The 24015-nt window shown below is 50.3% G+C and overlaps 8 protein-coding genes across 8 annotated transcripts; 5 read left to right on the top strand and 3 right to left on the bottom strand.

Annotated features, from left to right (window-relative positions):
- Window positions 1-1561: 1561 nt before the first annotated feature.
- Window positions 1562-4275, top strand: Aud_009322 (uncharacterized protein; the record flags this gene model as incomplete). Its single annotated transcript, XM_043294178.1, has 13 exons — window positions 1562-1596; window positions 1706-1975; window positions 2035-2193; window positions 2250-2344; window positions 2419-2480; window positions 2537-2637; window positions 2705-3122; window positions 3197-3323; window positions 3397-3666; window positions 3728-3869; window positions 3927-3966; window positions 4024-4072; window positions 4127-4275. 13 exons carry the CDS (start codon window positions 1562-1564, stop codon window positions 4273-4275), a joined length of 1917 nt encoding a protein of 638 aa, XP_043150113.1.
- A 2551-nt stretch (window positions 4276-6826) lies between these two features.
- Aud_009323 (isoflavone reductase family protein) lies at window positions 6827-7790 on the top strand (the record flags this gene model as incomplete). Its single annotated transcript, XM_043294179.1, has 2 exons — window positions 6827-7284; window positions 7343-7790. The coding sequence occupies 2 exons, from the start codon at window positions 6827-6829 to the stop codon at window positions 7788-7790; spliced, it is 906 nt and encodes a 301-aa protein (XP_043150114.1).
- Window positions 7791-7872: 82 nt separating this feature from the next.
- Window positions 7873-9502, bottom strand: Aud_009324 (uncharacterized protein; the record flags this gene model as incomplete). Its single annotated transcript, XM_043294180.1, has 2 exons — window positions 7873-9044; window positions 9106-9502. The coding sequence occupies 2 exons, from the start codon at window positions 9500-9502 to the stop codon at window positions 7873-7875; spliced, it is 1569 nt and encodes a 522-aa protein (XP_043150115.1).
- A 446-nt stretch (window positions 9503-9948) lies between these two features.
- Window positions 9949-11019, bottom strand: Aud_009325 (oxidase ustYa family protein; the record flags this gene model as incomplete). Its single annotated transcript, XM_043294181.1, has 3 exons — window positions 9949-10380; window positions 10433-10701; window positions 10752-11019. The coding sequence occupies 3 exons, from the start codon at window positions 11017-11019 to the stop codon at window positions 9949-9951; spliced, it is 969 nt and encodes a 322-aa protein (XP_043150116.1).
- Window positions 11020-12824: 1805 nt separating this feature from the next.
- Window positions 12825-14239, bottom strand: Aud_009326 (NAD(P)/FAD-dependent oxidoreductase; the record flags this gene model as incomplete). The annotated part of the gene is made up of 2 exons (XM_043294182.1): window positions 12825-13086; window positions 13134-14239. 2 exons carry the CDS (start codon window positions 14237-14239, stop codon window positions 12825-12827), a joined length of 1368 nt encoding a protein of 455 aa, XP_043150117.1.
- Window positions 14240-15431: 1192 nt separating this feature from the next.
- On the top strand, window positions 15432-16731 carry Aud_009327 (aromatic ring-hydroxylating oxygenase subunit alpha; the record flags this gene model as incomplete). The annotated part of the gene is made up of 2 exons (XM_043294183.1): window positions 15432-16249; window positions 16302-16731. The coding sequence occupies 2 exons, from the start codon at window positions 15432-15434 to the stop codon at window positions 16729-16731; spliced, it is 1248 nt and encodes a 415-aa protein (XP_043150118.1).
- Window positions 16732-17982: 1251 nt separating this feature from the next.
- On the top strand, window positions 17983-20089 carry Aud_009328 (putative C6 transcription factor; the record flags this gene model as incomplete). The annotated part of the gene is made up of 4 exons (XM_043294184.1): window positions 17983-18062; window positions 18112-18548; window positions 18601-19511; window positions 19556-20089. 4 exons carry the CDS (start codon window positions 17983-17985, stop codon window positions 20087-20089), a joined length of 1962 nt encoding a protein of 653 aa, XP_043150119.1.
- A 986-nt stretch (window positions 20090-21075) lies between these two features.
- Window positions 21076-23622, top strand: Aud_009329 (GcvT family protein; the record flags this gene model as incomplete). The annotated part of the gene is made up of 1 exon (XM_043294185.1): window positions 21076-23622. One exon carries the CDS (start codon window positions 21076-21078, stop codon window positions 23620-23622), a length of 2547 nt encoding a protein of 848 aa, XP_043150120.1.
- Window positions 23623-24015: the final 393 nt, after the last annotated feature.

Raw genomic sequence — 24015 nt, forward strand, 5'->3', positions numbered from 1 at the left:
TCTCGAACAAGACCCTCACCACGGGAGCTTACTCTAGTTACTTCTCTAGGCGCTTCGAAGCAGTATCGTCCATTAACATGCTTCATGGTATACAGCGTAAGCGAGAGGACAGTGTTTGAGAAAGGCAGTGCTGGGTTGAACTTCTATTACCCGAACTTTGATGGGATACCCGAATAACAAGCGCAGACGGGCCTCAAGCTTCTCTTTCAGAATGTAGCTTGTTTCGTCCTCGCTGATAACATTCCTGACTGTTTGGTTCATGATCATAGAAAGAAGCTTGGAAAGGTGCTAGTGGACGACAAGACGGACAGGCGAAGGATCTGGATTCCTGGGGAAATAGACCGACTGCCAGGTTGGCTGTGGGTCCAGTGACGAGAAACTGGAGTAGTGGAGTACGGCAAGAGCCGCCTGGGTTTCAACTGACAAGGCTGAGGAAAAAGAGGGGGCAAATGAGACGGGGCAAATGGGAGGGGCAAATGGGACGGTTATAGCACTGTTGATGCGGCTGAAGGGATGAATATCTATTCGCACAGCTCAGTCTCACCTCGGGGTCCCCGGGGACCAAGAATTTGCCCTGGTGGATTCCTGAGTGAGTGTTGATTCGTTGAGTTATACTATGTTTGCCCTCCTTGTCCTCGAAGTTAGCGGCGTTCTCTCGAGTCCCTCAATTGTGACTTGTCAAACGGACAACCTCTTGCCTCACGAGTCGAATTCTTTTCCAAGTCAAACAACCCGAACTGGCGAAATTTTACAGCCAATGAAACGTCAAAACGTCAGAAGAGCTATGGCGCCAGATGGGCTGAGAGCGTGCTAGAAGGGAAGGAACAGGCCTGAAGGGAATGTGAGTCAAGATTATACGGCTCGTACTGCAGCCTCGACTGCCCTGGCAAAGTAGAAAAATTATGCTCACAACGTAGATGACATGAATTGATTCTTTGTTGTTGAATCATAGGAAGAGAGTGGGTGGTTCAAAGCAGTGAGTCTGCCACCTCCTACCTAGTACCTACACTTATACGATCCCAACCTCCCCCGTAAGTCATCTGTAGTCTCCTTTCGTGAATTACTCAAAGAGCTAAGCCACATACAGGACCAAAAAGGTTTTTACTGTCCGAAGTTTTAGATGGCTTCGAATTTCGGTTACTATGAAGCTTGGCATCCCATTTCTACAATAAGCTGGGACGAGGAACTAAACACTGATTACGACTTTCCGCTAACCACCATAGGTAAATCAACAGTACTCGAGGTCGAAAGCGGGGAACGTCCATGGGCCATTGATCATATGCAGGGATCATTCCCCTAAGAAGAGGACCAGATTGTAGGCCCAGTGGTGAAGGCAATGGCCCTGGGCCAATTGTGCTGAGCTGGTTTCAGCCTTATTTCATAATCCTCAGCTTCTGCCGCCCGGGGATTGTCACTCTGTTTAGTGTAGTTGCTTTTTTTTTGGCAAATTATATATGGGATGGGGCATGGGAAAGTTCAAATCCCCAGAACTTCCTGAGGTTGAATTATAGTTGCACCATAAATTAGTCCCTTGTAGGCGGCTGGGACACCTATCCCAGACATGAATGGAACAGCTGGGCCCTATGCGGACCGACGGTGAGTGCATTTTTCTTCTATTATTTGCACTGAACTCTCGCCCAAGTTATACCAACGACTTCATTGATCCACCATGCGTCTGGCTTTTGCTAACCACGCTCATACCTAGCAACCCCAATCCGTTGAGGGAACGAACAAACGGCGAGCTTAGAGACGATGTCCACAGGTTTCACGGCGACCACAAACTGGAGAAGGTGGTCGATGTTAAGCTACTCATTAATGGAGCGCTCATAGCCCGGGATCCGTCTAACGTAGAAACGTGTGACCTGACCGTCCCCGAAAAGCTTGCCATAAAGTCGGAGCCGCGTTTAGGACTCTTTCAACAGACGAAGGAGCTCAAGGTAGTCATCCTTACTACTGCTTGCGCTGCGATTATCCAGTAAGCGAGTCTACAGGAATTTTATATATTCTAACCCCAGTCACTAACCCCCGTTGAAGAGGCTGGCAACAGTCAACCATCAATATCAGTTCCGATGGGTGGAAATGCGACCTTCTCGTCGACTCGAAAAACCCAGAACGTGGGATTCGCCTAGACACGTATCACAGCTACATCGCTTCTTTAACTGATGCAGCACCATGGATATCGGCAAGTATCATGTACGTCTTATTGCAGCTCCTGATATCATTCACCCACTAATGAGCCTGGCATACAGCGGGACATGGCTAAGTGATCCCTTACAAGAAACCAAATATGGCCGGCGCCCCGCCCTTTTTATAGCCGCAATACTCTGTGCAGCTTGTGCAATTGGTACGTTCAATTGCTGGAAGTGGTCTAGGCAATGAAAGCGGATAAAAGGATGTCACTCTAATCTACCGCGGTAGGGACCGCCCATTGTCCTACTTGGCAGACACTCCTGGCCTGTCGTCTCCTACTGGGGATTGGGGTACGTAAAGCTTACCGCGCACATATGAATATTGGATGACCGTTGGCTTCCATCAGATCGGAGCAAAAGCGTCTATTGCTCCTGTCTTTGCAGCGGAGGCAGCAGCAGAACACCTCCGAGGCCGCCTGCTGATGATGTGGCAACTATTTGACACGTTGTAAGTACTGGCCATGAGCTCCAGGCAACTCCCCGCTCATCTGTCCCACCACTGAACTATTTTCCAGTGGGATTTTCGTCGGGTTTGTCTGCTACTGGATCTTCGATCGCAGCTGGCGTGGGATTTTAGGGAGCGCTGCAGTGCCGGCATTGGCCCTCCTCGTTCTGGTATTTCTGTGCCCCGAGTCACCGCGGTTCCTCATACGGAAGCGCAACTACGCGAAAGCATTCATCAGTCTCCGTCAATTGCGAGGAACAGACATACAGGCTGCCAAAGACCTGTACTACATCCACAGTCAGCTGCAAATCGAAACCGAGCTGTTCCAGGGTCGGCGACCAGAGCAATGGTGGCGAGCAGATTTGTACCAGGACGAGGTCGAGTCACAAACATTCTTCCAGAGGGTTCGGGCTCTTTTTACGGTTCCGCGCAATCGTAGAGCCTGTCTAGCGGCATTCGTAGTGATGGCGGCCCAGCAGCTCTGTGGGGTGGGTATTCTATGCCAATGATGTCTACCTATGATATAGACCGTCATTCCGTTTCCGGCTGACAACAACCACAGATTAACGTCCTTGCATTTTATTCTTCGCACCTCTCTGATATTCTAACGTCTAGAAAGGATGAAAAGGGTCGCCAGCTCAAATGTACGCCTCCAGCAATGAATAACCGGGTCGCTTGGCTCAACTTCGGTAAGCGATACAGATCCCCAACGATCCTGTCTTCTCTACCCTGATACATGACTGGGAAACTGAAAACTGGCAGGGTTTGGCTTAGCCAATTTTTTATTTACGATCCCTGCCTATAAATTCATTGACTGGAGGGGTCGCCGGGTTCTTTTGTTGATCTCTCTCGGCGGAATGTTCTTTACTCTTCTTGCGATCTGTGGCTTTTTCCGTATTACAGGATCCGAAGAAGCACAAATAGGCCTAATAATCGCTTTCACGGTTATCGTTTTTACTCTCTTTTATGGCATTGGTGCCGGACCTGTCCCATTCACCTTCAGTGCCGAAGTGTTTCCCCTGGCTTTTCGAGGTAATTGCGTCGGCGCTCGATCAAACTGATAATACAACTCTGCTAATGACGACGATTGTAGAGGTTGGCATGAGCTTTAGCGTCATGGTCAATTTTCTCGGTCTGAGTATTTTGATCCTCTTCGTGCCGGCATTGGCCGCTGCATTCTCATCCAGCAATGACAAAAATCTCTTTGGCCAATCAAATCTTCTCTTCATCTTCGCGTACGTATCCCCTCGGTGTGTCATGAGCAATATAAAAGTACTTAATGACCTTTTTAGTGGCCTCAATGCACTGTCGTTTGTGCTTGTGTTCTTCCTAGTCAGTCCGCTGCAGAAAAGGGTAAATCGACTCTTCGCTAACATACCGGATCCCTAGGTCCCAAGTGGCACGGCGCAAATTACTCTGGAAGAGATGAATCATATCTGTATGCATGTCTTTGTGATCGAACTGAGTACGTATGTGCTAACTGGCTGTACAGTCAGTAGAAAGACCTCTGAGCATGCATTTGACCATCTTCCGGGGTTAGTAAAGAGGAGATGGCACCCACGAAGCCGCCAAGAACAAGGACGGGAAGATGAAGAGGGCGAGATGGGGATTTCACTGGGGACAATGACGAGGGCCGCTTGAAACAAAGACATTTCTCTGTGATCATGTCCATGAATCATGGTTACATGTTATAAATAGTGTGGAGACACGTCTCATGGTAAACCTGGTCAGGCCAGTGCAGCTGCTCTCAGTCTGGATGTAATAGAAAGTACCCGCAAGGCTTCCGAAAGGTAACTAGAGGTAGACAATCATCCCATAGCACTGAAGTCAGAAAATTGTTGTTGAAATAGTAAAGCGGCGGCACTCAAATGCAGGTCTTCCCAGTCAACCAACCATATCTGTCCATCAGCATCAAGGACAAGGTTTCGTGGAGTAGATTATCATTAAAGACAAATCTTGAGAAGCTTGATTGTATCATCGATCGGTAGGGCCAGCTTGCCTTGAACAGTGATCCTATCACGGCTACTCCTCTGTTCTCCTGCGCATGTGTAGCCCCATGAGACTTGAGATTTCTTTACTACAAAGTAAAATAAGTGCATATGCATGAAGTTAGTGAGATTTTAACATAAATCCATGGAGCTCTAATTGCATGATCATGTAGCAACTAACAGCACCTAGATCTAATACAATAGAATTAATTGAAGTGAACTCTGTTTAGTTGTCCAGCTGCATCCTTGTTTAGTGTCTATAGATATATGGTCCTGGATAATGACAGAGAGGCTTTTGCCGAAAAGAAAATGCCTCAATTTACACAGTACTATGTATGCATACCCCTTTTTACCGGAGATACTTGCTTTAGATTAAGAATATGCGTGCTAGGATAGACCTTAGCATAATCAAGCATTTAATTTGTGGTATTAGTGGATGGCTATAAATGGCTACTTCCCCCGCACAACCACATTATTGTCTACAATATTGTCTCATGACTCATACTATTAAATAGAGACTTATTCTGCCATCCCTTAACAATATATGCTTTGAACTTGGAGCTGCTCATTATAGCAACACTAATAGCCTGTTGCCTTCTTTACCCTTTCCCAATCCAGAACACCATGGCGTCTGCTGATAATGAAAGGCCTGCTCAAGGGCGCACAAGGCGCACAATCATTATAGTATGTGCCATCGGCAATATTATAAAGGATTTGTATTCATCTGCCTGGCTTCTTTCGCTTAAAAATTCTTTTTAGACCCGAGACCATCCCATTATATTTCCAGAAGAGAACCTGCCAACCTTCCTCCACACTATCCTGATCACCACCACAGCCTCAGGCCAGCAACAGCTCACCGAACCCTGCACAATACACCACTGGGACCATCCTAATACAGCTCTGAGCAGGTCTGTAATGATCCCAACTGGGTTATCTATAGATAGCGTCAGCTATATTGAGGGATTTCGCGAGCTAGGCCGTTTCAGACCGCCTCAGTCTCAGTGCTCCCCGCAGGAGATACATGACTATCTATCCTTACACATCCGGGAGACAGCTATTGCTCTGTGTGAAGCAGGTGATAATACTAAGAACCACCAGTTAGCAGTTCACCAACTAGTGAGGAGATTAGAGGGGCAGAGCGAAAATTCGACGATACAACAAGATGACACAGGTGATGCGCCATTAGATACAGAGAGGGAGGTGATGCTGTTCTGTGCGCAGGCGATTGGAAGCACTGCAGACATGCTTTTTGCCGACGAAGACAGTATTTGGAGATGGGAAAAACCCACAAGTGTGTATCACACAGGCATCAGAAGAGTGGGATGGGCAAGCACTGTTGATGAAGCTGTAGAGGGAGCAGCTTGGGCAGCAGGACGGAACTCTTCGCTTAGAGTTGAAGGGGTGGACAGAAAACAGAAGAATTTCTTGTTTAGAGAAGATGGGGCTTCATTGATTATTCCTCCAAAGTCCTTCAGGGAATAAGTGGTAGGATGCGGGGTACCTGATATTCTCTGCTTATTTTTCAGTCCACATATGCTATAGACATTGTCAATAGTGCTACGGAGTAGTTCGCCGTATAAACCTAGACTAAGTAGGCAGCTGAAACTTTATTTCCTTTTGCTCAAAGTAAGAGGCTACAGCATGAGGTGGTCTTACGCATGTAGCACAAGCACGCAATCAGAAGGCTTGATTTGATTGCTTTTTGGAGGATACTGTACGTAGAATGTGATGTGTAACATAAGTCGACTTCACAGTGCAGATCTGGACCCACCACAGATCATGTTTTCCCAGACCAATTTCAATAGATCTGCATCTGCATGAGAAAGTCTAAGAGCTATTCAATGCAGGTGGAGCTGTATGACGAGTCGATCGTCATAGGACTACCCCTCCTTGTTCGCAGAAATCAATATCATGCAAGTCCACGTACACCACCAATGATGAGCAATACGGAGTAGACCTATATACACTGTAAATTAGAATCCACCACGTAATGGCTAACATGCCGCCCAAATTTCAGAGCAAATGCAGGACAGTAAATTCTAGCTTAGGCAGAATAGCCCATCACTAGGCAGCTGACTTTGCACTCGATATTAGCTTTGTAAAGGTGGAACACTTGTAACAATTTTTTCGTACTCCTTTGTAGGCAATCGACTTATACTGACTTATTCGGACCCACGAATTCAACGTCAGTTTCCATCTCGACAATGTCGTCGCCTATGAAGAAGGTCATCGTCGTCGGAGCGGCCGGCCATCTCGGACCACATGTCGTGTCTGCTTTTGATACCGATCCTCACTTTGAAGTCTCCATTCTGAGCCGTCATTCATCTAAGTCCACATTCCCGCCTCATATCCCAGTCCACCGCGTCAGCGATAACTACGAGGAAACCGAGCTGGTCGAGATCTTTACCGGACAGGACGCAATCATTTGCACGATCGCATCGGAAGCCGTACACCAGCAAAAGGCCATGATAAATGCAGCTGTCAAGGCCGGTGTAAGCCACTTTGTGCCGTCCGAGTTTGGCCACGACACGCGAAACAACCAGGCGGCTGAGCTGTTCCCGCAATTCTACGCGGCAAAGAGACAGATAGTGGAGTACTTGAAGAGCAAGGAGGGGGATGGGCTTAAGTGGACAGCCTTCGTGACGGGCCCGTTCTTCGAGATGTAAGTGGACGGTCGCGCTGGAGATGCGCCTTGACGGAAAGAAATCTGACCCAACTAGAGCCGTTTCCAATTTCCTTGGGTTCGACATGGAAAGAAGGCACGCCACGATCCTCGACCATGGCACGAATCGTTGGTCTGCAACAACTCGCAGCACTATAGGACTTGCAGTCAAGAATGCGATTCTGAGTCCGGAAACGACCTCCAACAAGTACTTGTTTATTGAGTCATTCAATGTCTCGCAGATGGATATTCTCGCTTCTTTGGAAGATGTGACCGGAGCAAAGTGGGACGTAACCTACCATGATGCGGAAGAGGAAAAGCGGCTTGCCTTGGAGAAGCTAGCCAAGGGTAACTATAGCGGGATTCCCGCGCTCATGCGATATATAACGTGTGTCAAGGGGTATGGTGGGAACTACATGGACAGTGAAGAGAGCGCGAATAAGCTGCTGTCATTGCCAGGAGAAAGCTTGGATGAGGTTTTGGCCGGATTGACAAGGCATGAATGAGACTATCAAGATCATACTCTATTCTGGCAGCGCGAAGGGGACAGATCCACCTATTTCTATAGATATCTGGAAATTTATTGCATTATACTCGAAGCATCATAAGTGCAATCCCCACCAATGCAAAGAGCAGACTGCTCATTATCCACACCAGCCCGATCCATGCCCCGCTCAGTCTCAACCCAAGCGTGAATACATTTGTGAAACAGAGACTCCCCAACACACTTCCCACCGACTGTAATATCTCGATTGTTGAGAACAATCTTGCTGTTTTGTCCCTCTCTACCAAGGCTGTAGCCAGAGACCGTGCGACAATGGGGAAACCTCCTCCAGCCGCGTGCAGGCAAAGGCTTGGAACCAAAAAGATGATGTGCGGCGCAAGACCAACACCGAGTGATCCAACAGCCAGACAGATAATACTCATACGCGCGAGGTAAAGATCCCTTCTAAGCAGCGATAGGTAATGCAAAACGTGCGTTGAAAGATACGGAAGAAGGAACAGGTACACGGGGATGGTAGCAGCTGCGTGGAAGGATTTGAGGAGGTTGGCCTGTGCTAAGGTCCAGCTGAAGCTTGTAGAGATATACTGAGCCAAGTACGCAGTGGAACCCAGAGCGAGCTGGGAAATGGCAAAGGCGAAGAGTAGCAAAAGGACCCGGTGGTCGAAGATGAAAATGTCATGGTTGAGGAACCGTCGAATCTTCTCCAAGATGAGACGATGTCTCGACGGCTTCGGGAGAACCTTCGAGCTGGAGTGGGACTGTTCTTCATCGACAACCAAGCCGCCTATGCAGGAACCTGGCTCATCCCCTTGCACTGGTGATTTCCTCGTTACGCATTGGTTCATGGTCTCCGGTAAAAACAAAGCACAGCTCAGTCCGATAGTTACTATTCCACAACCGATCATCATCGGAATCCAAGGGTCAAAGGCCATGAGTTGCGCGCTTATGGCGCCGGCGAGGAAAGTAGCAATCTCACTGGTGACTCCAACCCGGAAGAAGAGTATCGCACGGTTTGAATCTGTCGTGGGATCGGCCAACATTGTCCATATCACCGCCATTGCAATAGCTGGTCCTCCCCCAATAGTCCAGCTCAGCGGTGCGAGCCAGATAGCCCTGAGAGGGAAGATATCAGAGAACCACAGTACGGAATTAGTGATGATTGCATTCATGAGAAATCCAAGAATGGTAAGACGAATGGCTCGCCTGCGTCCATATCGATCCGCCAATAGACCGTACGGGATAGCGCAGAGGACGCCTGTACCAAAGTCAGACAATGAGATACGCGGGCGGACAAGGACAAGGACATTGACACGAACAGAGTAGCCCCTCGAGGAAATCCTTATAACCCTTAACAGTTGTGACTTCCGCCTGCACCTCTTCTATCTTACATAGCTGCTCTGTTACATGGCCCGAAGGCGGGAGCCGGCTTGCGTCGTGTGCACGCCAATAGTCATCACAGACGATGGCTTCGATAATGCGTACCATAGGGCCTGGGATCATCTGACCTCCGATCTCAAAGGTGAGCATTATCGCAACCAGGGTAATCACCAGGCGATGACGGCTTTTTTTTGGTAAAACAGTGGCTGAGCTGGAATCAAATTCGAAAGGTCCATCTCCAGGCCCAGGCTGGATCCTGCGGCCTTCCAAAAGGATCGGAACATCTTCGCCACAGAGCTCTCGATCATCTTCTGGCGAAACAACATGCCCTACCATCTTGGATAGTCTAATAACAAAGGGAAACGAAAATTGTTAAGGGTTCATGGAAACACAGTTATGGCCTTTCATACGAGTACAGTACATTGGGTGAATGACGCATCCTGCAATATCTTGATCGGTTCGGCACATGGGGGTGGCAATCGAGGGGCTGGGTTGTGGATATGGAATGGCGGTGACTGGAATCCTTCATGCATGAATAGACCACATACTTCCAGCTGCCTTAAACAGTGAAAGATCTACACAAAGGCATTATATCAATTACATATCATTGAAGACAGTTCCCCACATGTCACATATTAGAGTTTGCTTTAGTCAAGTGTGATACATGCATGTTTTACTTTACGGAAACTATCGACACATTTTTGGGTCCAAAAGCAACTGGTTTACCCTTGATCAAGCAAAACTACTGTTTTAGTGTCTCTGCAATACTGGTCACATCTTAATTAATTCCCTGCGCCATGATGATGCACATGCATATCGCCGAGGCCTTCCTGCATATGATGCTGACCCAGCTTCTCACCCAGTTCCGTCTCTTGCTTCTTCCAAGGTGCAGGCCACACGAAAGCGTCCTTTGGAACCGGCATTTGGTCAAATTTGTCGGCATCAACGGCATTATTGCGTTGCCAGTCGGCCAGCGCATTGAAATCGCGACACTTGCGATTCACACTGAAGTCCGGCCACGGAGCCTGACGGTCTTCCACCCAGTTCAATGTCAAGAACTCTGTATTGGCATTGCATTGGATATTTTGCAGCAGGATATCAGTGCAGTGACCGAGGTGTATCCACCACATTTTGTCCTTCTCGTCTGACCCTGGCTCGTAGCCAGGGTAGTCGGCAAAAGCTGCTTTGCGCAGCAGGTTAAGGCAGTGGATTTGCTGCCCTCGATCAGTGTCTTGAATATCCTTGTAAGCTGAAAAAGTTACTTACATGCATCACATCCATCTGTACCATGTATGCATCATCGCCCATTCCCCAGTAGTTATTGTCGAAGCGAGCCACGGTTTCCGGGTCTTTGCCCAGCTTGAGGATTTGCTCGCGAGTGACGACGTGTGTCAGGACCTTTTCATACTGAGCCCACGCTGCGTCGTTCTCCACGCTGGGCTCTTCTCGTGCTATTGAAACCTCGGGCTTCGCGAAGAGTGTCCCGTTGAGCTTTGTCTCGAATCTCGGGATTTCAATGTCGTCGAGGATGGGTGCTTCAACGGATCAGCTACAGTTGAGACAATCAAACCCCAGCTAGACTTACACCACCATGAGATCGGCCTTAGGACAGCATTTTTCTCACTTGTCCGAAAGGTGCCTGTACTGAGGATCAAGGAAGCCGTGATGCTTAGGATGATGAGGTTTGCAACGGTAAAGTAGATCCAGGCATTTGAGGAAGCTGTTTTTCGTCCAACATGTCCGTTCCGAAGGAGATTCTCTGACTCGATGTCAGTATCATCGTCAGCCTCTGATTTGAGGTTTTTGTATTTGCGCTCCCCGACGAAGGGTTTGAAGATTTTTGAAAAGATCATGTCGGCTAGGACGCTCAAAAAGCCTCAATCCATGGTAAGAAGGAGAGGAAATGGCCTTCGGACTTTAAATCTAGTACGTGGGAACTTCTATGGACGACGTAAAAAGTACAGCGTGCATGGAACTCTATCAACGCAAAGTTGGAAACACAACATAGCCGAAGAGTGATCCGTGCCGTCGCCTATCACTACCTAAAGCGGTGTATGATCGTCAATGCAGATCCTGTTCGCACACTCCCGGCGAACCGCTTAGCAAACCCTGGTCGTGGCAAAATTGAGATTGATCTACACTCAATAGCTCTGCTGGAATTGAGTTCAACCTAGGTTAGGCCGATGTCATTAGAATTGACACAGGCCTTTGTCATTACTGGCTTATTCGACATGTACCCTGTCAGTAGCCTGTTGATCAATGACGTGGCACATGCAATGTATCTGCAGCCAACACAAGTATAGGCAAAAGCTAGACTGCGATAGATAGATCACATCATCATTCCATCAGCAGTAGTTCATGCCAATCCTTATCCACACAGAACATACTCGACAACAGTAGATCTATGGTAATCGAACCTGAAGGAAGCACAGTGGGGCTATAGTGTCGATCTCTTCGTACCCCCTCCCTTCTTCTAACCCCTGATAGGACGCCTCTTGTCGAGCAACAAGTGGAAAAGATGTTCAGCTTGTACTTCAGCTCAAGGCGCATTGCCTCATGCATGGGGACGCACAATGATGACGACTGAATGCTTCAGAGACTGAGTTACTTCCACCTGCAGAATGCAGCTAGAGCTTTTCGCTATGATGTGCCTATCGGAAGCCGTGATACTACAAGTCAGGTCAAAGGTGATGGGCTCACAAGCTGCTCACTTTATATAAAGCGCAACCAGTTTTCTACCCCGTCAAACCTTCTTCCATCATCCAGATACACTCTTCTGTTCTATCAATCCCTTAGTACCGCCTGATCTCATCATCAATATGCAGCTCTCTTACCTTTTGGCTCTCCTTGGAGCTTCCAAGATTGTCTGGGCCGCCCCTGTCTCCAATAATGACCAACTCGAATCAGCCTCCGACGATGTTGAAAAACGCTTCTACTACACAAATTACGATGCTGAGAAGCGTGATGAAGACCTCGACAAGCGGTTTTACTATACCAATTACGATGCTGAGAAGCGTGATGAAGACCTCGACAAGCGGTTTTACTATACCAATTACGATGCTGAGAAGCGTGATGAAGACCTCGATAAGCGGTTCTACTACACCAATTACGATGCTGAGAAGCGTAATGAAGACCTCGACAAGCGGTTCTACTACACCMATTACGWKSCTGAGAAGCGTRATGARGACCTCGAYAAGCGGTTCTACTACACCCATTACGTGCCTGAGAAGCGTGATGAGTGAGAAGTCACCATGAGCTGCGCTTAGCTACCAGTGCGGCCTGGAGGTTGAGCGCAATTTGAAACCCAGTGACATATCTGCCTGGGGCCCAAGCACCATGTTGCCACGCACTGAATGGGAATAGGGGGACAATGGTTGCTAGTTCATTATCGCCAACTGCAGTATTTGTTTGCTTGATTTTGTTGTGTACTTGGGTTGAGCAGTATTGAATGCAACATAAATGGATGTTATAAGCCTTCGTTAAGACTGGGTTCTATGGTCATTTCGACATCACAGGACCGCTCTCTTATGTGTCTTAGACATGAAAGTAGTCTTCAATGCGTGATTAGCTTCCCCTTATGTCTACTAGCATTTATGCTCTAATGTCTGACCTTAAAACAACGTAGATCATGCTATGATCGGCATAGGCTGATCTATCTCTACATCTTGGCCTGTCTCACAGCCAATGCATTCGTCAGAGACAAAATACTGTCTCGTTCCTCGGGGGTAAACTCCCGTCTATTAGGACCTCCGCGGCTGCCATCTCCTCCACTCCGGCTCTTCTCCCCAGTGAAGATGTCTTCCCGCGGACGGTCTTTGTACTCGGTATGGAACCTCCATTTCTCAGTCAGCTCCGGGGACAGTTGTCTCTGGAACGACTTGGCAATGTATTTTCCGATGTTAGGGAGGAATTTGAACGCACTGCATTGATGTTAGTATTTATCGCAAGGATTTGGTGGTGCACATACTGTCCGGTCCCGCCGGTAGCGACAAACAGATTACGATGGTCAGGGTGGTAGTCGAAGATAAAGTCTCCCGTTGGCGTCTCGTTATACCAGCACAGGCACGTCTTCTCAAAACCTCTTTCCACCAGCTGAGGTAGGATCTCTTTGAGGCCAGCAAGAAGTCTCTGCATGCCTTCCGCGGGGATAAAGTTTGCCCGCGCGGAGATCGCCCGACTTGGGGGTGAGGATATTTGCTGGTCCGATGATAATGTATATCCAAAACTGTGGCAGGCGACCTTGAGATATCCCGTCTTCTCGTGCGGTGGGAAGCTGAAGAATCCGGTCGAGAGATTAAAAATAATAGGCAGATCCTTGAGCGCCTTAACTTCCTGCGGTGTAAGCCGCACGAAGCCCACAATCTGTGCCGTCGCCACCATCGAATTCCACGAGGGAATCAGTCCAGCCGTCCATGCACCCGTCGCCAGGATAAACTTGTCTGCTGCAATCCGTCCCCCATCGGCCGTCTTGACTGCTGTAATGGTACCGTCCGAGCTCTTCTCCAGCTCCGTAACCTGGCCATGAGGACCCGTCACAAACGACACCCCAGCAGCAATGCACCGATCTCTCAGCCCTGCAATCGCAACACCTGCATCCGCCCACCCAGCGGCATTGTTGTAGAACCCCTCGAATCCCTCCCCGATCGGCGTCCCACTGACAGCGGGAAACCTCGCGTTCAACTCCGCCGCATCCGCCAACGCATGCCACTCGGCCCCCATCCTTGTCAGAATCTCCTTCGTCTTCCGGATGAAGTCCGAGCCCCCGACTTGAACGAGCCCAGCGGGACCCGTCCTCTGCGCCGTCCAGACACACGGCGTGCGGTGGAACGAGTCCGCATACTCAGGACTGGTGTTCCACAGATCGTACGCTTCCTTGCCGAGCTGCGCATATACAGGATCCCCGTAGTCGAAGCGGATTACGCGGGAGATATCGTTGCTTGACCCGTCGGGGACGGGAGGCATGTGTCTATCTAGCACTGTGATCGCGGTGAAGCCATCCTGGCTGAGGTTGAGGGCGGTGGACAGGCCGAAGACGCCTGCGCCGACGATGACGATGCGTTGGTTCTTGTCCATGGTGTATAGTTTCGATAGCAAGGATGGAATTCTTGCCAGGGACGATGATACTATTATGACTTGTGGTCTTCTCATTGGAGGTGGGGTGCAGGATAGGACGGTTCGGGCACAAAGCCGGACCGTCTTGGCACGGCTGGTGAGCCGGACCCACAGGAGCTACAGCTCTGCAGCTGTACAGCTGTTGTCCGGATTGCTCTCTTTGTATGGAGCGTCGGGTTATGCTTATCTGGGGGGTGGGGTTGGGGAGGATATCCCTGTGTAGTGCGTTGGCATACTACGTCTGTAGTTAGTTCGGTCCTGTTTCGTTCCAAGATGATCATCGAGTGTCTTTTACTGGCTAGTCGAGTCGCTACGAGATCATAGGACTAGGGTAGAAATAGTAAATTTATCAATAAGAGTTTCATTTGTCTTCCTGAAACGACAGGATAATAATAAGAAGTAGAATAGCATACTTTCTAGCTGTCAGTGTATCGGAGCAGACACAGCATAGTTCAGGGTACAGGGAGTAAGATGCACCCAGCTAAGCTGGAATATGAACTTACCCAGCCCAGGAAAAGAGAGCAAATACCTAGTGCCCCTGAGTAGATTGTTTACAATATTGTCTTACTGATTGACTACGATTGCTGTCACCCACTGTCTAACTTCCGTCAGGCCACTCGTGACAAGGATAGGATAGGATGCCTTTTTCTGGCAAAGTCAGTCAAGCTTTATCTCTGTCCGAGGTCTGGACTTTGAAACAAGGAGTACCGATCTAATAGTGTTCACACCATAATAATTAGCCTTTAGCAGCTGCCGCACCGGCAGTCAACCGGTCTCGGTGGAGCTCAGCCGTGTCCGGCGCCACGGTCTACCATCGTCCACTCCCGAGAAACGTATGCGCCTAATGTTCTGGGCTGGTTGAACATGTGGCAACAGTCTGAGAGCACCATAATGATATCACAAGACTCCGGCAGGCAGGCTGAATACTCCGTCTCGGTCCTCTGACGCTATCATTCCTTCCGATCCTGCGGTTCTGCAACCGTTTCCGCTTATCGAGCGTCTGGGGTCGAGATAATGGAGTGATGGATAGCGTTCCATGGGTGTTGCCGCTATATATAAGTCTGTTCATCCTCGATTAAGACGTCCTTCACAGTAACCAAGCTCATCTTTGTCATAAAACAAACAAAGAAAACGTCTATTCTTATACACCAAAATGGGCTCCTTGTGGAACTACCTTGGCCTTGCCTCCAACTCCACCAATGATGAGAAGAATGCCATGCGCGCTCTGCCATCCTCATGGTACACTTCCCAGGAGATGTTTGAGCTAGAACGCCGGGCGATCTTCTCACGCAAGTGGCTCCTGACCACTCACAAGCTACGCCTCCCCAACACCGGTGACTGGCTGCGCTATGAGGTCTCTGGTTTCCAATTTGTCCTCGCTAAGGACCGTGATGGGAATATCAACGCCTTCCACAATGTCTGCCGCCACCGTGCATTCCCCGTTGTCACCGAAGAGAAGGGAACGTCCCGCATCTTCGCCTGCAAGTACCACGGATGGTCCTATGGGCTAAACGGCAAGCTGGCGAAGGCCCCGGGATATCAGGACCTTGCCGGCTTTGACAAGAGCAAGAACGGCCTTCTACCAATTCACGTACATATCGACGCCAATGGCTTCATCTGGGTCAACCTTGATGCCAACGAGCAAACTGAGATTGCCTGGGAGGATGACTTCAAGGGGATGGATCTGCTGCCGCGGTATGAGAACGTCAAGTGGGACGAGTACACCTTCGACCACACTTGGGAGCAGGAAGGCGACTACAACTGGAAGATTCTGGCGGACAACTACAACGAGTGCTATCACTGCGCGACAACACACCCTGATATTCCGTCCATTGCCGATCTAAGCGCCTACTGTGTCGAGACCAAGGACGGCGGCATCATCCACGATGGGCGCAGCAAGCCGGAGCAGGTTGCAGCCGGTTTGAATCCCGCCAGCACATATTTCTTCCCCAATGCCTCCATTACCGTCTCGTAAGTCACCATCCTCTCACTTGCCAAGCATAGCCCAGCTAACAGGGTAAAGCCCCCACTTCTTCTTCATGCAGCGATTCGTCCCCATCTCGCCCACCCGATCTATCATGAAGTACGAAGTCTACCGCAACAAGAACTCCGCGCACGAGGAGTTTGACACAATCAACCAGATCTACAAGCGCATCATGTCCGAGGACAAGTACCTCTGCGACCTGACTCAGAAGAATCTCAATGCCGGCGTCTTCGTCAACGGCGAGCTGCACCCCGAAATGGAAAAGGGACCTCTGTACTTCCAGAAGGTGGTCCGGGATCTCGTGGTGGAGCACTACGAGCGCGAGCAGAAGGCCAAGCAGGAGATTTGGCCCGCGAGACAGAACCTGCCGAAGACTGCGACCGTCAGCGAGAAGGACATTTCGTTTTGCTCGAGTCTGAGCTGTCAGCCGACTGAGTGCATGCAGCCGCCGGCGACGATTGCGTGGTGATTACCTTTTTGCATTTGGCGTGTTTACTCTGGTAATGAAATGGTTTTAGATATGAGTAATGAAGTCCAATTTTCCAATATATTTCACATTTGTACAACTCATCAACGAACCCAGCCTTATCCGCTTGGTTGACTTCCCCGTGCCGTGGATGTTATCGATGCTCAGGGGTGGTATACCATATTCTAGGTAGAAATATTATGTTTCTGCATTTTTTAGTCATTTTTTGCAGATTTGCGTCTTTACATATAATTTTACAAGGGTGTGAATGGTGTTGTTGAAAAACATATCGAGAGGACTTAGTCTCCCACTCGGTAGTGTAATGGATAAAAAGATATATATAAGTGTACGGAGAAGTAGTGTTCAATATCCTACCATGTAAGTCTTTGAATTTTGATATCACTACTATATGATGATTTGGAATTCCTACTCTACCAGTATTTGATATTGATATTTTATGACCATACGATGTTCTAATACTTAATACTATATACTATGCATGGTGTTTGACATTGTGGAGATAGTGGCATTAATACTAGGGATAACTTCCTAACAAACAAGCTGAAGAGAGGGGAATGCAGGCCCACAAATCTTAAAGAGATAGTCATCTTGTCTGCTTCTTATTGGTGCAGCCTGTTGATAGCATTCTTACGGCACGATCCGCCATCCAATAGGCCATTGCTCCGTCATATCTTGCCACTGCTAGGGTGGATTCTGGAAGATCTAGCCCGACGTGGACAACACTTCCCCGGTACAGAGCATCTAGTGACAGCTATCTAATCAGGGCAATATCACGAGGCCAATCATGCTGGCCTGCAGGGGTCAATGCTCGACTTCCCCGCGAGATTGTCGTCCCCTACTTGGACGGTTCCTCTCGCTCCTGAATGAGCCTCGAATGTCATCATCATCATCATCTTCTATTGATCAGATATTCGCTCTATATAGTTTACGAGCTTGTCTTAATTCATTTAATCTCTTTTCGATATAGTCATCGTGTTTATTAATAAATAATGACCCCGCAAGAAGGCGGTCGGCGAAGACTTCGTTCCAACCACGCGTGTCTGAATTGCAGGTTAGAACTTCGTTTATGTTTTACGATCAAAGACTGAATATAAAAAGGAGAAAGAAATCTCGATGTCCCGGAGAGAAACCGGCCTGCTCGTGCTGTGTACGGCTTAACCAGTCGTGTTTCTACCCACCCGTGTCCAAGCCAGGATCAATAGGTGGCCAATCTGTACGCACACTTTTGCTCACATGAATCGCGCTAACGAGTTCCAGAAGGATCGACTTGCCGAGCTCGAAGAAAAAGTAAACCTCATCCTAACGGGAAGCATGTATGTGTCGCCCGAGCCTGCTACAAGTTATTGCTCACGCCTGGCGCAGACCAACCCGAGGGAGGGATTCAGTTCTCGAAGATGCCAAAGAGCTCACAGAAGCAAGATTCACACAAGATAGCCAGCCTCGCGATCGTCGTGACTCGAGCTACAGCGACCCGTCTCCTCCCAATTTCGCCTTTGATGATACCAGTCCCCAGCCTTCCTCCTTGGCCGTTGCCCGAGCGGTCGATTTGTACATGAAGTATTGCCACCGACAACCTGTTTGGTGCTTTAATTTTGAAGAACATGGCGATCTGGAGTCGTTACCAGAAGAGCTCATCTGTAGTATCCTTGCGCTGACGGCACGATTCTCGCACGAGGGAGAACACGGGCAGCACCATGCAGATACGGCAAAGAGTTTGATTATGCTGCGGATTGCGAACGGGTCGGTGGAGTTGAGTACGATTGAGGCTTTATGCTTGCTGGCGTATTCTTCATTTATTGGTAGGTGTTCATACTGCACTGCAGCCTGCATGCGAGTTTCTGACTGAAGTAGATGGCGATATGCACCTTGGTCGATTTCACCTCGGACTTGCATTTCAGCTCTGTCGATCCGCTCTGCTCGATACTGAGTCCGCATATGCACCTGCAGACCCCCAAACCGAGCGCAAGAAGAGGTTATTTTGGAGTCTACAGCTACTGGAACAGTCGTATGGCCGGCAGACGGGACTGCTGAGCATTCCCTCGGAGATCTGGCGCCCGGCGGACTATTTCTCGCGCAATGGCAGAGAGCCGCAAAGAGATACGGAGAAGCCCCCCCCACTGCCGCGAGACACAATGGGCTGCGCTACGCCAGACGATACTGGCATCTGGAGCATGACGATCCACTTTGGCTGGGTGTGGAGCAAAGTACGCACATATGTGTCTGATTGTGCAAACAACCGACTACGCGAGCCTTGGCGCCACGAGTCGATGTATTCCATGGTTCTTTCCGACCTAACTGAAATCGAGAACCAAACACCTCTTTGCCATCGATATGACCATGTGCGGTTCTATGATCGACAGCCGGACGAAGTGATCGTTAACCGCGCGTACTGGGTCCCCTGGCTCAAATTGCAGTTCATGTACCATGCCATCCTCACCGTCCTCAACCATCCTTTTCTGTATATCATGGCCTCACGGCATAATCCCAACCTGGCCATTCCGAACAGTTTCTGGCGCCGTTCGTCGGAGTTGGTACTTCTGCATGCGACGTGGATCGTGCGTATGATTGACATGCTATCGGACAAGGACGTACGACTGACCGATCCCTTCTTCGCGCATGTGGCTGCTATCGCCGCGACGGTTCAGCTATATTACTGCTGTGCTGGAGACCCCAGACTGAAGTACAAGTCCCGGGCGGATCTAGCCCGCTGCAGGGTGTTTTTGCGGTCGTTTGTTCCGTTTTCACGGGCGTGCGCATTATTGGTATGTTTCCTGTTGCAGATAATCAAGCACAACTGACAGATCAGAACCGATCACTCGACCGCATGACCCGGATTGCAGCCGGCACAGAGAACGTAGACTACGACAGCTGGGTGCCATCCAAGATTCATCTGAATATCCCCTTGATGTGGGATATCCTCCAGTTTACCTGCAGCGACGATTCCTATCCCGCTGTCCCATCAGGAAGCCTCTTGCATTCCTCGCTCAGTGCTTCTGCAACCAGAAATGACGCAGAGGAATCCTCTACACTCGAAATCATCGTGACAGCTTCGCCTGAAGTTACCGTCAACACCGCAGACGGCGGCCAGGGCGTACCTATGCCTCTGTATCGGGCCCCGAACTCGTCAAAGGACGGCGACACGAGCCCAGCCACAGCTCCACGGTCTATGCCTCCTTCAGACGCAGTGGTAGCTCCCATCGACAGCCTCATGCTCAACACGCCCTGGCTCTGGGCTGATCCGGCACCATTTGGAGACGTGGATGATCTCGACTATAGCACATCAGCTCCGGCGGTAGGCGACATTGAGGGTTCGGCGTGGTGGAATTTGGGAAATTTATAACCTGAATGCAAGCGCTAAGCGTTATGAAGTTGTGATTGATGACTCCATGATCCTCAGATTGTGCACTGCTTATATTCCAGGACTAGGACTAATGAGCCTGCCGATACGCGACCTGCAGAATAGCCATCAAGCCACGAACGCACCACTGTACCCAGCGAGTCTCTCCCGTGCGACATGAATTGATCTTTCCGCAGCACAGAGCAACACTCGAAGCATTCCTGCGATACTACGAATGCAACGACTAATCGGATGACTCCCAAAGCGACTGCCTCTGCCCGCCTTGATAGCCAAAGCAATTCATGAGTCCCCATCGTTACGTTGAGCCCCAACGCAGATTGTATAGCTAAGGCTCGGTATTTAGGATCAAGCTTTTGCCGTTATTGCCACGCCGTTTAAACCTGCGGAATCAGCTTCATTTACGTTCATCTGCGGCCGATGACTCTGAAGCCGATAGGAACGCCATATCGACGCATGAATCCTAAGTCGGTGACCAAAATGAGGTCGAAAAGTGACAGTGCCAGGTGTGTGGAATAAAGAATACAGACCATTGTATAACCACTCCTGCAGGCATTGACTCTGGCGTACATATTGAAGTGGACTAGAGGAACCAGTCAGTGGGTGGACAAAAATAGCATAGACGAACCAGTAAAAATGCGACGTACAAGCAGAGGAATGCCATTCCCGAACCGGCAAACTTTTCCCCTCTCAACCCCACATGCAGACGTTTCAATGACGAAAATGATTAGATAGGACAGGCAAGACGCTATTTTTACCCCTCTTGGCTGGATCCCGGCTGCCGTTCCATGGCCGATCATCTGGCCGGTTGGTACGGTTGCCTTTGCCGCATCCTACGGTTCGTCCATCATGACCATCACACTGCACGGAGTTCGTTATCTAGTTGCGGGGTAGTCACAGATGAATATACACAATCATGTACATACAAGTATGACCATGTAGAGTCAATAACTGGCACTCAATGCACCAACATGGCACCCTTACCACACATCGTCATCATCGGCGCTGGTATTGTCGGCGCGAACCTCGCCGATGAGCTGGTCTCTAGAGGATGGACCAACATCACCGTCGTCGAGCAGGGCCCGCTGCAGATGCCCGGTGGCTCGACGTCGCATGCTCCCGGCCTAGTCTTTCAAACCAATCCGTCCAAGACTATGACCCGTTTCGCACAGTACACGGTTGAGAAATTGCTTTCTCTCGAGAAAGATGGGCAACACTGCTTCAATCAGGTCGGTGGCTTGGAGGTCGCCACCACACCGGAGAGACTTCAGGAGCTGAAGCGGAAGCATGGCTATGCGTCCGCATGGGGAATAGAGGCGCGGCTCGTTAGTCCTGCGGAATGCTTGAAGATGTATCCGCTTCTGAACGAGGAAATTGTGCTCGGGGGATTGCATATCCCCAGTGATGGGCTGGCGCTCGCAGCGCGGGCCACACAGCTACTGATCGAACGGACGCGGCAGGCAGGCGTGCGCTATCTAGAAATGACGCCGGTCACCGGTATCCAAAAGTCCGGGACCCGTGTCACCGGCGTGATCACCTCCCGAAGAGTCATCAGCGCGGATATCGTTGTCTCCTGCGCAGGATTCTGGGGCGTCGAAGTGGGTGCCATGGCCGGCGTGTCAATCCCCCTGCTGCCTCTCGCGCACCAGTACGCCAAAACCACACCCGTCCGGGCCCTGGCAGGCCGCGACATCAACCACCGGTCGAACGGCCTGAACGCCACATTCCCCATCCTCCGCCACCAGGACCACGACCTTTACTACCGCGAGCACGGCGACGCCTACGGCATCGGCTACTACGGCCACCGGCCAATGCCCATCGAGGCCGCCTCGCTCGGGCATACCCCGCACCACGTCGACGAGAAAACCATGCCCTCCAGGCTGAACTTCACAGCCGAAGACTTCGCTCCAGCCTGGACCGAAACGCAGAGACTTCTCCCGGCGCTGCAGCAATGCCAGCTCGCCGACGGCTTCAACGGCATCTTCTCATTTACACCCGACGGCGGACCGCTAGTTGGGCCCGCCCCAAGTCTGGACAACTTCTACGTCGCCGAGGCAGTGTGGGTGACGCACTCGGCTGGCGTGGCGCGCGCACTAGCCGAACTGCTGACGGAGGGTTCATCGACCACCGACCTATCCGAGTGCGAGCTCTCCCGCTTCGAGGACGTGCAGATGAGCCGTGAATACGTGACCGAAACCTCATCACAGAACTTTGTCGAAATCTACGATATCCTGCATCCGCTGCAGCCGCGCGAGTCACCGCGGCAGCTGCGTTTGAGTTCGTTCTACGCGCGCGAGAAGGACCTCGGCGCGGTCTTCCTTGAGCTGGGTGGTTGGGAGAGGCCGTTCTGGTATGGCGCTAATGAGAAGCTTGTGCGGTTTCTTCCGGCTGAATGGCGGCCTCTGGAGAGGGATGCCTGGTCCGCGAGGTACCATTCCCCTGTTGTGGCGGTTGAGGCGTGGAAGACGCGCAACGCGGTGGCGATGTACGATATGACCTCTTTCCATCGATTTGAGGTGTCTGGGCCTGGGGGGAGGGAGTTGCTATGCCGGTTAATAACGAGCGCTGTTCCGGCAGTAGGACAGATAGCTTATACGCTGCTGTTGAACAAGCGGGGTGGCATTCGCAGCGATGTTTTCGTGACGAGGCTCGGCGAGGACCTGTTCCAAATTGGCGCGAACAGCGCGACCGACTTTGCGTATCTCTCCCGTGAAGCTCGACGACAGTGCCAGAAGTCTCCAACGCAATGGGTCCAGGTGCGCGAGGTGACGGGACACACCTGCTGTCTTGGCCTTTGGGGCCCTCGAGCCCACGATGTCATCCGGACGCTAACGACAGACGACCTTTCAAATACCGGGCTGCCATATATGCATGCTAAGAGCGCAATCCTCGCCGGCCTCCCTGTCACTGTCCTCCGCAAGTCCTATGTTGGTGAGAGCGGATGGGAAATACAGACGAGCGCTGAATACGGACTGCGCCTGTGGGATGCCATATGGGCTGCGGGCCAACCGCACGGTCTCATTGCCGCTGGACGAGCAGCCCTCAATGCTTTGCGGCTAGAGAAGGGGTACAGGACCTGGGGGGTTGACATGAACAGCGAGCATGATCCCTTCGAAGCGGGGGTGGGCCACGCGGTGCAGGTGGATAAACGGGAAGACTACTTGGGTAAGGCTGCGGTGCAGCGGCTCGCAAGGAGACAGCCTGCCCGTCGACTGCAGTGTTTGACAGTCGATGATGGACGGTCGATGGTGATGGGTAAGGAGCCCGTGTTTTGGAAGAACAAGGCTGTGGGATATGTCACTACTGCTGCGTTTGGATATACGATTCGCAAACCTATCGCGTATGCTTGGCTTCCTGCATCGATTCAAGAGGGCCAAAGGGTGGAGGTGGAATATTTCGGGAGGAGGATCATGGCTACGGTTACAAAGGAGCCGGTTTATGATCCTAACGACCGGGCGCTGATAGCAGGGAAACTAGTGGCTGAGCCTGCGCTGAAACCGTTGAGGCATCTTCTATAGTCAGACTCTTGCATATAGATGCCACGTTTACTAAATGAGACCATGATTCATCTGCAGTATCAAGCTTGCTGTTTATTTGCGTGATTGCGGAACAAAGTTCCAACAACATCTACATACATTCAGTCATAATACTCTCATCATGCACAGAAGATTTACTATCATGTACACCGCACATCAATAGACAAAGGATGCCGAGACCTGATCCTATCTCGGCCCCTTTTACCCCGAACCCGTATCGACTATAGTCACAGATTGGTGGGATTTGCCAACACCGGATGCCCCGCATTATGCCAGAAGATCGATTAGCGAGCCCCGCGATAATAATAGTACCGACATGATTGATACGGAGGTTTATTCTAGGTTGAGTTACCCCGGACTTTGATGAACGAGCTT

The sequence above is a fragment of the Aspergillus udagawae genome (genome assembly GCF_001078395.1).
Source record: "Aspergillus udagawae IFM 46973 DNA, scaffold_7, whole genome shotgun sequence".
NCBI lineage: Eukaryota > Fungi > Ascomycota > Eurotiomycetes > Eurotiales > Aspergillaceae > Aspergillus > Aspergillus udagawae.